Raw genomic sequence first — 15,429 nt, 5'->3', positions numbered from 1 at the left:
GCCAGCGGAGAAATTAAAATGGTCGTGCCCAACTGAGTCTGGTTCTCTCAAGGTTTTTTTTCTTCACTCCCATCAGGTGAAGTTTTTTTTCCCTCTCCGCTGTTGCCACTGCCTCGCATGGTTCAGGATTGGTAGAGCTACGCATCGATGAATTTGCTCTTCAGTGTTTGAACTCTCAGTAATGATTAAATCACACTGAACTGAGCTAAACTGAACTGAACTGAACTTAAACACTAAAACCTGAACCACACTGTTCCAGTTACTATGACCATTTATGTGAAGCTGCTTTGACACAATCTACATTGTAAAAGCGCTATACAAATAAAGCTGAATTGAATTGAATTGAAAGTAGTTTAGGAAATATGTTCATTTTCTTACATGACTGCATTTTGGTTCTTTTTAACTGGTTTGGACCAAAGCAAACAGTGGGGTGTGAAAAGGACCCAAAAACGGCAGAAAAATGCTACATTGTGTTATTTGTTGCCCTTGGTCTAAACCAAATGAACCGAACCACAGATGTGAAAGACTGGGTGAATAATATAAGCCATTGTATGTCCCTTTTTGTCCGAAAAAACAGTTCTGTAATCAGAAGTATTTCTTTAACGTGTTTTCAAATAGAGCAGCATATACATAGAGCCATGGTTCACCGATAAACTACACACTATTGTGTTCACATCACAGACAAATTACAGAATTATATTAAATAATAAATGATAGTGATAATAAAATTGAAGATAATGACACCAGTGTGTACAGCTTCTCTAGTAAATGCTGCTACATCTGAAAGCATGGGAAAACAGCACATTTGATAACATGTTTTTATTCTAAACTAGGGTTTGAAATAATATTTTTGTAAAATTATTACTTAGTTTTGTGTTAAAAAGTCATGTTGAAGCAACTGCTACATTTACCAGGATCTGGAAATTTCCGAATAAAATATACCAGTAAAACAGAAAAAGCATTCATTCTTGGTGGGACACTGTTTCAGGGTTTATGGAGAGCTCAGCAGATCTGCAGCACCACTGTCTGTTTGTACTGAAAATATCAACACGTATGAATGTCAATGATCAATTTGTTTTTACAGAATAGAAATGAGAGCGTGTCTGTCGTTAATTGCACTCTTAAGGCGTTATGTTGTGCCTGCTGAGTTATTGAGCTCTCTACTGCTTCAGCAGAATCAATGATCAGACAGTGTTCCTGCAGTGTGTCAAGGTGGAGAGATTATGACAGGTGAAAGAGAGAGAGAGAGAGAGAGAGAGAGAGAGAGAGAGAGAGAGAGAGAGAGAGAGAGAGAGAGAGAGAGAGAGAGAGAGAGAGAGAGAGAGAGAGAGAGAGAGACATCTTGTGAGATACTGAAACCACATGGTGGTACTTGTAAATACAATGAAAGTTTTATGGTTCTCCTTCCCACCACAGTCGGAGTTTATTTCCAGTGGGCTAGTGTAATATCACCTCATCCACTGCTAGACGATGACCTCTAATTTGAACTACAGCAAAGGGAATGCAGATGAATAATGCATAAGTCTTGTCTGCTTGTACTGTTGGTCTGAGACGAATGCAATTACACGTCCCTCAGGAACCAAACTAAAGTTACTGAATAAGGAGAATTCATGTGTGAGGAGGACTGAAGTGTCCTGAGTGAAAAAGAGACATACTGTATACTGTTAAGATGAGATTAAATGGAGGGTTTTTAGTGCATGATTGCATTGTGACTTACATTTCAATAACTTCAATTCATGAACTTCCAAGGAATCAAACCCATGACATTTGCATTGGTAGCAACACAGCCTACTGTATAAGACTATTACATCATGAAAACACTGGCAGATGCGGCAAAAAAAGTGATAACAGTCACAAACCCTCCACCAGTGACTATCCTGAGCTGCATGCGACTTTGAAGGCAAGAGACAATTTCACACTTGTGAGATCATCAAAAATTCATCAGAATACTGAACTACTTTTGAAAGATGCTTTGTAGATTTAGACAGCTTGGTCGATGTGGTTATTCCAAAACCCAAATTAAACGTCAGTTTTGAGGCAACCACTTGACACATTTGTGGACAAAGAGCATCGACACATGCAGTTTCGAAAGTTTCAACTTTGACCAATGTCTGCTTTAGTTTTCTTTAAAAGTTGCTCATTTTTTATTTATCTATTTTCTATTACATATTACAACCCAGGCTCATTCTGAAAACATACCCCTATATACATTTCTGGAGAGTGCCAAATATGTCCTGACTGATTGACTGATCCACCCTCCTCCTTCCCTAAACCCAACCAATAGTGTTTTTTAAAGCACTAATTGACCCACTCCCTCAAACCCAACCAACAGATTTAAAAATCAGTTCAGAAAAAGAAAATCCCTCTTCTGATTTTTAACACATTTTCAGATTTTTACCAAATTTGCAGATTTTACTACATTCTCAACTGTTATTAACTGTTTATTTAATTTTTTGACTTTAGTTATTGTCTTACCTGCTTTCTGGAACTGTTCTTCTCTGGACTTGAACCCTGCTACTGGACAAACTGGTAACAACGAGAAAGCTGTCCATATGGAGGTAAGTGGTCACCTGGTAAGCGCAAAAAGGAACGGTGTCATTCCACCTTGTAGCATTTATTTTAAAGATGAAATGCAGCCATATGGACTTCTGGCTACATAATTCGGGATCTCCAAAAATGTAAATAGGGCTATGTTTTCAGAATGAGCTTATATTGCCATATTTTGTGTCTTTGGTGTCTTTAAACTGGGTTGTCGGCATTTGTTATACACATACTGTATTGATTAAAACAATAGATATTTAGTCAATTAAGTTAGTACTGCTTTCGACTACTCCAGACATGTTTTTACAAAGTGTTTTGCTGGCAAATGCCTTTGTCTGGCTGTGTTGTGTTAGTTTGCAAAATTATCTGCTGAAATATTCTGTAGGAAGATATTCATTTATGCGTATTACAATGATTGCACACATTGCAGTCAACTTGTTCTCAAGTGTTCATTGACCAGCTTTGATGGTTCCAATACAGCAGATGGCTTACTTGTAGTGGCCCATAGAAACATCAGCTTATAAAGCACCTATGAAGATATTTTCTGCTATTATTGGGAGATAGTGTACATGGGTTACAGACACTGAGTCACTGTTTGTGGAAAACATAGAAATGAAATCAATGAATCAGAAGTGCCATATATTCAGATGAAGTCAGAATTATTAGTCATCCTGTGATTTCTTTCTTTTCTTTTTGAAATATTTCCCAAATGATGTTTAACAGAGCAAGGAATTTTTCACAGTATTTCTTATAATATTTTTTTCTTCTGAAGAAAGTCTTAAAAATAATTTTAACATCAATATTATTAGTCCCCTTAGGCAATGTTTTTTTTTTCAATTGTCACAAACCACTGTTATACAAAGACTTGTCTATTTACCCTACCCTGCATTTTAAGCTGGATACTAATATCTTGAAAAATATCTAGTCAAATATTATGTACTGTCAATCATGTTATTAGAAATGAGTTATTAAACTATTATGTTTAGAAATGCATGGAAAAAAATCTTCTCTCCATTAAACTCTGTTTAAGAATCGAAATGTAATAGGAGGGCTAATAAGTCTGACCTCAACTGTCAGTTATATATGAGGTCAGAATTATTTGTCCTCTTATTATTTTAATTCTTAATAAACAAACTCCTAAAAACAATATAAATATAACTGTCCTTGGAGAGATCTTGTCAAATATGAAACAGTACAGTACTTCTTGCATGTTTAATGTCAGTTTTAAAGTGAACTGTCCATTAGCACTAAAGAGCATGTTCAGTTTTCTAGAAAGAGACGAACATGACTTTAGCAATATTTTATTACACTGGTCCATGTTTGCGTCACATCAGTCAGGAAATTACATCTGCAGATGAGTGGCACTAAAAGGTTCATTCTTCATTGCATTCAAAATGACATACTGATAATGTTAAAATAAAAATGCATTTGGTGAACCAACCACCAGTATTTTATCTCATTTTTGACATGTTTCTGCTTTTTTGTCAATTTGTATTTCACGACTGATGCAAACTATAACTGCTGAGCACCCAAGATTATTACTTTACAAGCCATACATTAAGAGACAGATTTGTGATGTAAATGTTATAGTATAACTTCACAAACCACACACTATGCTTGGCAAAAATGTTGTAAGGTTATTACATAGTATTGTAAAAAAAAAAAAAAAAAAAACTATGCAGACGCAATGCTTATTGATTCATAATCTGCCCCATAATCAAATTTTACATTGAACAAAATAAAATATGTTGTTGGTTAACATTCATTTCAGATATAAACTGCAAAAATTGGTAGATGCGCAATCAAATGATGCCTAAAACTGTATACAATTCTTTATAATAAAAACAAAAGTACTTGCATTTTTTTTTTTGCAAATACACTCAACAATACACAAATACAAGTGAACTTAGCAGCTAACAACTAACTTTGATTGGCACAAATGGTATTTAACTTTGTCTCAAGTAAAGCTGTTTAGTCCAGTTTTGTTATACTTTTTGTAATTTAGATATGCTTCTTGTGAAAAAGGTAGATTTTTTAAATTATTTTTGTCGCTTTGTTCTTTTCATTAAACAATTGTATTTGTATTGCTAAAGGGCGATATATATTCATTTAACTACTACAGTTGAGTGTGAAGCATTTTTGCAGAAATAAATAAAGCTGATAGTCTAAAATTAACTTGAGCTTTGCAGCGAAACTTCCTGTGAGCACAGAATATTTGCAGTTGAGAAAGGCCTATGCTTTTAATGTTGTGCAGAGAATTTGTAAAAAAAAGAGGACGTATGTATGGGTGCGGCCAAAGGAGGACTGGAGAATGATTGACAACTGACAAATTCCACTAGACTCCACTTGTTAATATCAGCTACAGATAAAAGAGCTAATCCAGGCTCATTGTGGAAACGTAGGTCCTCCCTCCGGGCCTCCGCTCCACCGACGTAACTCTGCGAGCTTAGCGGACAAACTGGTTTAGGCGGGAAAGCCCTCCACATGGAGGCAAGCCGTCAGCCGGCGAGCACGAAGAGGAGGAGCGGAGCGGCGTCACACCGCCCCGCATCGTTCGCTTGATAAAAAAAAATTGAGTAAATCGACCACGTAAATCGCGGTCTCCAGAAATGTCCGCGGGGCTACGTTTCCAGAATGAGCTTGGGTTGAAAAGATCGAATCAGGTTGGCACCAATAGCCTAGTGGTTAGTGTGTTGACACAGCACTGAGGTGCTCAGGGTGACCTTAGTTCAATTCCCAGCTTGAGGTCCTGTGCCGACCCTTCTCCTACCTCTGCCCCCTGTACTTTCCTGTCTGTAAATCTCCACTCTCCTACCACAATAAAAGTGAAACCCCTAAAAAATAATTATATATATATATATATATATATATATATAAAAAAAAAAAAACGAAATAGGAAATTTGATTTGTTGCGCACCCCTGAATATAACTCTTGCATTGCATTGAGGATAACATAATTCTGTGAATCGAATGATTCATTTGTATCCAATAAGTTGTTAAGATTTATGACATTGAAGAAAAACCTCCCCTGACCCTATTTATTGAACATGCATGAAATTGGTAAAATATTCCAACATTCTATAAAATAATAGACACTTTTGCACCACAGGGTTTAGTAATAAACCCAGCCCTTGGTGGTAATTTTTAAAAATGTTTTTAGTCACCTAATTTATGTATATATAGTTTTGTAATGTACAGTAAATACATAATCCGCTTGTTGAGTGTGACATAACACGAAGTATCTTCCAGGTCCAGGCACTATATCAAACTATATAGGGAGACTCAACAAATCGTAATATTAAATGTTTACAGAGCAATGTAATACTATCAAAAATCATGATCGCAATACATATATATCCATGTCTAATATCCGATGGCCAGAAAATGATTAATTTTTAATAAACTGTTAAAATATTGGTGTTTGGGATGCAGCAAGTACAGATACTGTTGTGAAAACATTTCACTTCAATATGTGGTATGACTAAAAACTGCTCATAAACAAATGATTTCTCAATTCAAATGAGTAGCAGCAAGGACTCGAAAACAGTATTCCATACATCACGACTTAACAAGCAGATAGTTTCCCTTCTTGTTCCTATTATACTGATACTCCCAGCATTTTAGCAAAGATATTTTTGGGTCAAAAGCCTTTAGATTAGCATCTCACAAACAACATGAATCCAGAAAGGTCCAGTTCTGAATTCATGGGTCCTTTATAGCTCTTTCTTTCTTTCTTTCTCTCTCTCTCTTTACTCTGAGAGTTTCAGTGATTCAGGACGCCGAGCATGTGAGCAATCTTCCAATCGATGAACCTGGCCGTCTGCTGAGATCAAGCATTGTGCATCTTCTGCATTAACATCATTGATCAGCAAACGCCCCTGTGCTGACCAATGCCAAAGAGGCTGTTGAAACCAGTCTCCCCAGATGCTTCAAAGAAAGACAGTTTGCATAATCCAGTTGTCAGTCTTAAAAATCTGTCGGAAATCGAGTCATTCACGTAATGAATACGGTCTTCTTTTATTAGCTTTTCCGACATTAGAATACATGCAAATGCCTGCATAGATTAAAGGAACATAATGGCAGCTTTCAGGTTCCCCAGCAGGGGTGAATAGAAATGCTGTCATTAGCTTTCCGTTGGGGTAATAATTGGCAAGGTCAGCAACGGTTGACATCTGCTTGTCCTGCTAAATGCTATCAAACAGATCTGACTTGCCCGGGAGAGAAGAGTCAGCCAGGCAAGGGATCCAGGAAGCTGAGACAACTCCACTGAATCATCGACTGTCTTGTCCACATCTTCCTGTGGAGAGCGAATTTGCAGCTCACCAGCCTGCCACGACTGCATTCAAAAAATCCCAGGTGTCTCATACATAAAACACAAATGCGCGTGTCGGAGTGTGTTGATTGCTTAGATGACAAGCTCCTCATTTACCTACCAAGTGCTGTTTACGAAAGCACCGATTACATGCGGTGCTTGATTTGTGATTATGCAATTAGTCTAAACGGGAATGCAAAATTGCAAATGGCTCCAGAAACAAATAGAACAATGCAACTAGCCAGACGTTTATCATATTTTCTTGCTGCTCTTCGTGGTTTTGTTACATGTAGGCCAAAGCCCAGCTGTATTCCCACAGGGCATTGCAAGCAGATGCAGCAAGCAGGAAGTCGGAATGAGCAAAAGCTGTGTGCCGCAAAATCAAGTCGGAATCATCACACAGCACTTGATGAGTCATATGGCGGGATACATGTAGATTCCTCTGTGCAAACACAGTCCGAGACTGATTACTTGAGCCACTAATGGAATGCATATATGAACAAGTGATTAGCGGCGAGTATCGTGAGACAGCTGAAGCACTAAATTTATGCATGACATTGAGCTTTTTATAGAACAGTTCACACAAAAATCTAAATTACCATATACAGTGATATACTTGTAAGCCATCTTCGATGTATATAATTTTTTTATAATTTTTTTTTGTCAGATCAACATAGTTTTACATTTTATCCTCTTCCATGCTATATACTGGTGTTGGGTAGTGGCGTTTATTTTGTAGAATTCATATGTTGTCTTATGAATTGGATCAATGTGTTTTTGTAACAAATACATTTAAAAATGTTTACGCTAACGTGATTTAGATGTAAGCAAGAGAATACGGTCATTTCATCAAAATAGAAGACTTATCAAAATAAAAGACCATTCATACTCAAAAAATTGATTGATACTTTCTTGTGCGGCCCGCTACCAATTGATCCATGGACTGCTTCCTGTGGTTGATGACCATTGTTATACACTATGTTACTCTTACAATGCTGCATACATGTGTCTACTGGACTTATGTCATGTGTCATACGTTGTATACTTCAGTCACTCAAACTATCCATTTGGTCATCATCGGAAGTCAATGATTCGAGTTTATAATTTAATAAATGTAAATATTTTTGTTACAAAAACACATGACCTTCTTCATGAGATATGCATTAACTCCTTTATGGCATATGAGTTAGTTTGACTATAAGCTTCAAAATAAAAACCAATATCCAAGACAATTATTCAGTTCAATTCAATTAAATTCGTCTTTATTTGTATAGTGCTTTTACAGCGTAAATTGTGTCAAAGCAGCTTCGCATGGAAGATTATAGTAAATTGAAACAGTGTAGTTCAGTTTTCAGAGTTTATGTTCAGTTCAGTTTAGATCAGCTCAGTTCAGTTTAAGGTGTTTTAATATTCACTGCTGGGAGTCCAAACACTAAAGAGTAATTCATCGATGCACAGCTCTACAAGTCCCGAACTATGCAAGCCAGGGCAACAGTGGCGAGAAAAAAAAAAAAAACTTCACCAATGGGCAAAAGTGAAGAAAAAAAAAAAAAACCTTGGGAGAAACCTGGCTCAGTTAATACAATCATTTCTCATGTAGCATGGAGGAGCCAAGATGAAAAAAAAAACAAACAAAAAACTAACAAACTCTGACTGTGTTCATCTTAAAGAAAAAAAGATATATAGACAGAGAATGGCTTGAGGGTGAATACATAATGGAGTTATCTTCATGTTCGGTGAACAATTCCTTTAAAGTGCCCATTTTGTGTTATTTCAAACATTGTTAATTTGCTTCTAGATGTCTTCTTAATCAGTTTTCTCTCCATCCAATGTCCAAAAAACACTATACTTTTTTAATAATGTATTACAGCATTGCCTTATTTCTCACAGGCTCCATTTTCTACAGGGTTTGGGATGTGTTTGTGTTCATTTGGTTACAAATAGATGCAACTAAACATAAATTAAACGGCACCCCGGATTTCCCACTTTCAACCATTTCCAAAGGTAGTTGAACACACTAAAAGCATTGCTTTAATAGTAAACTTTCATGTGGCAGAATGCATTCTAATAGACCCACCCTTTAATGAAATCAGGAAAATAGTCGAAATGGACTAAAGAGATCCTTTACTTCAGATTTTACTTTAGATCAAATTGACCAAAACACATCATTAGGTGTAAACAAGGCCATGGGGACTGTCATTTTTTAATTTAAGGATTCCGTCTCTCTAATTTTTAGAAAGCAGGGCCACACTGCCGACTCTAAAATGCTTGGTCAGATGTCCAAATCAGTTGTCATTCAGCCACTTACAGCATGTGCTGAAATGAAAAGCTCAATAGAAAATTAGCATTTAAGATTGATGCAAGAAAATCAGTGAAACAGAGGAGCTGGAAATCATTCCACAATCAACTACAGGAAAACGGTGTGTCAGAAAGTGCTGAAGAGCAACAAAAAGTGGCGAGTGAATGCAAGAAAGTGAAACTCACATGGCAGGTGCGTGCTTTCAGAGCTAAAGTGAAGAGAAAGCTGGAAAATGCAATTGTTTCAGTGAGTTAACGAAGCACATTGCCATGCGCCACTGATTTCTTCATGAAGATAATGTGGAATGTTTACAAGGAAAGTTTAAAAGCTGCACTGAATAACGCATGAGAAAAAGGAAACACTTCAGAAGTTGCCATCTCAGTACCACTGAGTGGAATGTCTCCTTCTAAATCCATAAAGTACTGATTTTCACATTAATTTGCATTTTGATTGTAATAATGTCTCAAATGGAAGACAGCAAGGGTTTATGTTATGATGGGATTCCAATTTAAGAGCATGATTCCAAGTTTAGTTTATATGTAAGAAATACAACATTTGCTACTTTTAATTTAGTGCACATGGAATGGTAATGGTATATCTAAATAACAAAGGAAAATAAGCATACATAGGTGATAGAGCAAACATTAAGGTCCAATCCCAATTCCACTCCTTAGCCCTTCCCCTTCCCCCTACCCTTTGTTTTGCACATTCATGTGAATGGGTAGGGGTGTCCCAATTCTCTTTGGCTTGAAAGCGTAGGGTTAAGGGGAAGGGCTAGATAGCCCTTGAAATTATTATTTTTCAGGACCACACTTGGAGTCAACCAAGGGGTACAAAAAATTCCCAGAATACACCATCTACAACAGCAGCATGGTTGCACACGGAAGTCAGGAGATGCACAAATTAGTATTTTCAGTCATTATTACTAAGTTTTACAACAAACAAGCATATTTTTAATACATTCACAATAGTGTTCATGTTTTACCATCATGCTTTTAAAAAAAATTATTTAAAAAACATGCTTCTATGATCCCTAATATAAAATTTGCTATCTATAATCCATAATAATAACTCCTGTATAGCAGTACCACTATATACTTTCATATTTGACACTCGAATACCCTGTCAGAAAAGACAGGGTGACCTGGAATAACCGTTTTACAGTATCTGCTATAATGTTAGTGTTGTTTTCGTGTGTTTACATAGATGAATATGGCCACGGTGTAAATGCACAGTACAGTTACAATCTTAAAAACAGATTTGGAATTAAGCCTTAGACACTTGTGAATGAAAAAAATGATCTTTATTACATTGTGTTATGTTGAATTTAATTGAATATCACTCTCTCTTTTTTACTCTTCTAAGGTTTTCAACCCAATTAAATCAGCTTGAACCTAACTGAACAATAATTGTCAATGCTGCCAGAACTGCCAAATTATAAAACAGGAAAAAAATGATTTGGAGTTGCTCCCCATGTGATTAGTTCTTTTCGGGTTAGCAGAAAATATTGATGTGTGAAATTCCCAGATAACATGGCATTATCTGAATTTAAGCTCCATGTAATTCCCTCTAAAGTGATATAAAAAGTAACAATAGCATTGTTTTAAGTGTATTCCTCAACCTTTAGAAACATGAAATGTGCTTTTGCAGTACAGAAAATAGTACTTTCTCATCTTGCCAATCACACAAACCAAACTCTGATTTCCAGGCAGCACAATTCATAATCGGTTCTTTAATTTTGAAGACTGTAATTTAATTTATTGTGGACTCTGTTCTTTGAAAATTTGCAGACCTTTCACACTCAGTAATATCTTCTTTACTACATTAAAAGTCATTTCTAAAAATTATTAAAACTTGGGGAACGATTGATATATTACATCATAAAATCCACTATACTGAATTGTTTGCTTTTTACCATAGATATTTACATTAGATGTCACCAACCCTGTTGTTATCTATTGGAACGAATGCTTCAATAGAGCAGCCATTTCACAGGGTAGCGCTCCTTTGAAATAAATGCGGGATCAAGGTGCAGTGGAGAACTGTGACCACCCAGAGCCATAGATATATGCATAAATCTGATCAGGGATTTTTCCTGGTGGTCAGTGTGCAAATATTTTTTAAATTACAAAAATTATAATTTTATATCACTTTTTTACATAGATGGAAGGTATCCGCACAGGCATTGCCAACAAAGAGCATGGGCCCTATCATACACCCGGCGCAAGGCGTGACACAATTGTTATTTGCTTCTTTCAGCTCGGCGCAAGGGTCATTTTGAGGTGTTGCGCCATGCTTTTTAAATAGCAAATGCATTTGTGCTCATATGTGCGCCCATAGGCGTTCTGGTCTAAAAAAGAAGGCGTGTTTTGGCGCGTTGCTATTTTGAGAAACTGTAATAGTCTGTTCTTTAGACCAGAACAAACCCGGTCTAAAGTCAGGTGCAGAGCGCGTTAGTTGTGCGCCTCGCTTGCACACTGCTTAATACACACAAGATGTAGAGCAACACGCAAATATCTTTACATATGAAAAAGAATTAAACTATTAAGGATATATATATATATATATATATATATATATATATATATATATATATATATATATATATATATATATATATATATATATATATATATATATATATATGAAATAATAAGCATATATATATGATATAAATATAAAAAATGAAAATATTACAAAACTTATTATTTTATAGCCTACATGGATTTAAAAACCCCTGCCTTGAATCCTTCATCTCGGGAGGCTTTTTCAGTTCATTCAATTTGCTTTTGTATAATGTTATTATTATTAGCAGTATTATTTATTATATGCATATTTATATTTGTTTTATTAAAAACAAGCTTAGATTTGCCCACCTGTCAATTTTTAGACCATATGGGGCATATCAGGTGTATTTGGAAATGTAAGTATTTTGACCACACTTTGTTATTATTGATCATTTATTCGTTTGGTGGAAACTAGAACTGAATTTAGAAATAATTTTTAAACAAATCTTTGCGCTTAACAAACAAAATTAATTATTTATAGGCTAATTGATGTCTGTGTATAAAGATTTCCCTATCCACGAGAGCAAAAGCGAAAGTGAACTTACTTTACGTCATGTAAATAGCAAATGCGCTTATGATGCGACACAGCTGGCTCTTAAAGGGAATGAGATATAAGACTCTGATTGGTTTATTCTCAAAACACACCTATAGCTCATTAAGAAAATAAACTCAACCCTTTTAGACCTTGGGCCATGGCGCAAAGCGGATTTTCCCATCCTCATATTAGCACATATGGATTCTGACATGCCCTGCGCTTTCCGTTTTGCTCATGGACCGTCAAAATAGAGCCCCATGTGTTTTTGTTCATGGAAATGCATTATCTTCCCTCCCTTTTTAATTTGATTTAATCCGTGTCCTGAAAAACACCCCTCTCCTGCTTTCACTTCTCATTCTAACGGAGGGAATGATTCGTTAGTGAATGAATCCCTTTTATGAACGACTCATTTACTACATCTTGTTGTCATATTTCATTTACATTGTTTGCTTATTTTATTCAACAAAAGTAGCATAAGGCATAAGCCTAGAATTTAGTGCTACTTTGCCTTATGGTGAATGCAGTAAGTGACCGTATTATCATCATGTGGCTTGTTTAGCACAAATGTTCATAACATGCAAACATGTAAAAAATGAAATCTTACCTATATGTTTCGCCTTTGTGCTTTTTTTTTTTTTTGCTCGTTACTACACTCGTACACTGCGGTAAAGTCTAGCATCTTCAGATTTCAGTCTTGACTAGTGCAGTTGAATGGCATTTGTCCTGGGAGCGCTGTACAAATGTGGCTATTGATGCATGCAGATGAAACTTGAGAAATTAACGTTTGCTTGTTTCACCAGTTACATCCATCAGATTTGTTTTGCAACTGTATAAATTCATCTCTCTCACTTTTCAGGATATGACACTATATTTTCAAAAGTTTATTTCATCTGGCTGCATTGTAAAGGAAAATAAATGCAGCATGACACATAAAATGACGACTTTAAAAGCTAAGAAGCAGGTTTGGCCAACTGGTTGCTTTGGCAGTGAGTAAAAGCCCAAGTGATAAATAGTTTAGTGCTTGTACCAGCATTCCCCTTTCAGACTCAGTTCAGGTGAATGTCACGTGACAAATAATGTTCATGGCCCAAGCTGCACCTGTTAAAGTATAGTTTGTGTTCTGACAACAGGTGAACTTTGTATGCGTTCACTTTTTTTCAGTTTCTAACCAGTGTTTAATAGCAAACTTTAATGTCACTGGTTTTCAGTTTTTAGACGACTTTTGTGTTTAGTTTTCATTTTCAGAGGTCAATATTTGAGCTACAGTATTGGTGCTCCAATAATAATTATGCAGCTATAGTGATGAATTCCAATTCTCCAGACTTAAAATAGATGGCTTGAAATGTTGAATAGTTAGGATTCACATCGCAAATAACGGATTACTGGTAAAATAAATAAATAAATCTACTGCAATATCTCATTAGTCAACATTACGTCACCTTGGGATTATAAGGCTCTAAATTCATTCTGAATGATTTTGAGATAGTGAGCCTCAAAGTTTTTGCATTCCATATAGCAAACAGTATGTGTGTAACATTTATTTATTTATTTTTTTAAATAAAAAGTCTTAAATGTAAACAATTTATAAAAAAACATCCCATAATGTGAATAAGTTGTCATTTAATAAGTCAATAACTCAATTTTGACAAAAATGTCAGATAGAACCTTATAAATAAAGGTGACGATTAGTTAACATTAAATAACAGTGAACAATACTTAGCCTAGGCTAATCATATATATATATATATATATATATATATATATATATATATATATATATATATATATATATATATATATATATATATATATATATATATTTTTTTTTTTTTAATATATTGCTATTTATTATTTAACTGCAAAGAGCATCCAGAGAAGACCCACGCAAACATAAAAATACTAAGATATATTGCTCGGTATATAGAAAATGAACAACAAAATGAATTTTCAGTCAAAGCGAACACTGCCCATACGGCCAGATGGTAAACAATGCTAACAAGTCCCTGTGTTGAGACTATAAAGCAGTATGAGTTTGATCCGTTTCAGGCTGCAGTACCATTACAACATGGAACAAATTTCAGCTCGTGCTTCAGATTCCCTGCACCGTCACTCCTGTTTTCATCAACGTGATTTCATAGGATGGAAGCAAGGGCCCCGCTGCTAATTACACTGAGTGCTTTGTTGTGCGATCTGCAGTTCTGCTCTGCGTGATGGCCTCTCACTGCTCTTGACGTTCACATCAATAGCAGTTTGAGAATGATGGATTTTCGCTGCCTGCGACTCAAGCTACCTCTAGATTAAAAATTCTGCATGTCTCGTGGTCAAGAGATGCATGCGAAGGTCAGGCGTAGGAAGCTTAATGAAGGCCTATGTCAGATTCAGATTCCGTTTTGTGACCCAGAGTTACTCATTCAAATGAAATCAACGGCGTCCTCCGACATGTCAGAGCTATAGCACTCAAAGGCATTTAGTCATAATGACTAATCCTGCATTAGTAAGATGATGTCCTAGTTAGGTTCTGGAGGATTCCCTTTGAGATATTTCTCATATACTGGAAGGCAGAAATAAAGATTCACTGCAAATTTCATCTTAAAACTCGTAATGTGAAACATTACATCACTTTAACAAATTCATTCTAACATGGTTGTTTGCTGCTTTATAAATGTCTTGATCATATTGTGGAAATTGATATATTTTTAGATAGATATCTTCGATAAATCAAAAGAAATTTAATTTAATAATTTTAGAAACTTGACATTTTTAATTAAAACTGTATCCTTACTGATAAAGTACTATTTAATTCAGTGTTTCTCAACCACATATGGAACAGTGCATGCTTGGTTTGTCTTCTTTGTCACACCGATTACAGATCTCTTAGTCTCTGTCAATGAGCTGATGATCTAAATCAGGTGTGTTTGGTTAAGAAGACATAGACAATGTGCAGATCTGGTGGTCCTCCAGGAATGTGGTTGACAAAACACAGATTTAATTAATAAGTCTGGACCACAAACTTTAAACAGTAAATCAAATAATAATGGATTCAAAGATGATCCTGCAATTTTGTTGACAGCCTGAAAATCATTAAAATGTACCCTGAATAAAAGTGCCAAGACACTTTTATTGTTAGATTTCTTTGAAAAAAGTGACAAGCTAATCAAACATGGCAGGGAGCATC

The 15,429-nt window shown here is 35.6% G+C and overlaps 1 protein-coding gene across 2 annotated transcripts in view; it reads right to left on the bottom strand.

Annotated features, from left to right (window-relative positions):
• Positions 1-2,475: 2,475 nt before the first annotated feature.
• Positions 2,476-15,429, bottom strand: part of LOC147833963 (uncharacterized) — a 278,169-nt gene continuing 265,215 nt past the window's right edge. For both annotated transcript variants that reach the window (XR_015507502.1, XM_087281515.1), the window contains one exon: positions 2,476-2,570. Coding sequence is in view for 1 of the 2 variants with exons in the window: in XM_087281515.1 (XP_087137641.1) it covers positions 2,515-2,570 (56 nt within the window). In the remaining variant the exon portion in view is untranslated. The remainder of the gene's footprint in view (positions 2,571-15,429) is intronic.

This window comes from Danio rerio, chromosome 14, assembly GCF_052040795.2.
Source record: "Danio rerio strain M-AB ecotype USA chromosome 14, GRCz13ab, whole genome shotgun sequence".
Lineage (NCBI taxonomy): Eukaryota > Metazoa > Chordata > Actinopteri > Cypriniformes > Danionidae > Danio > Danio rerio.
This window is presented reverse-complemented; position numbering and strand designations above follow the sequence as displayed.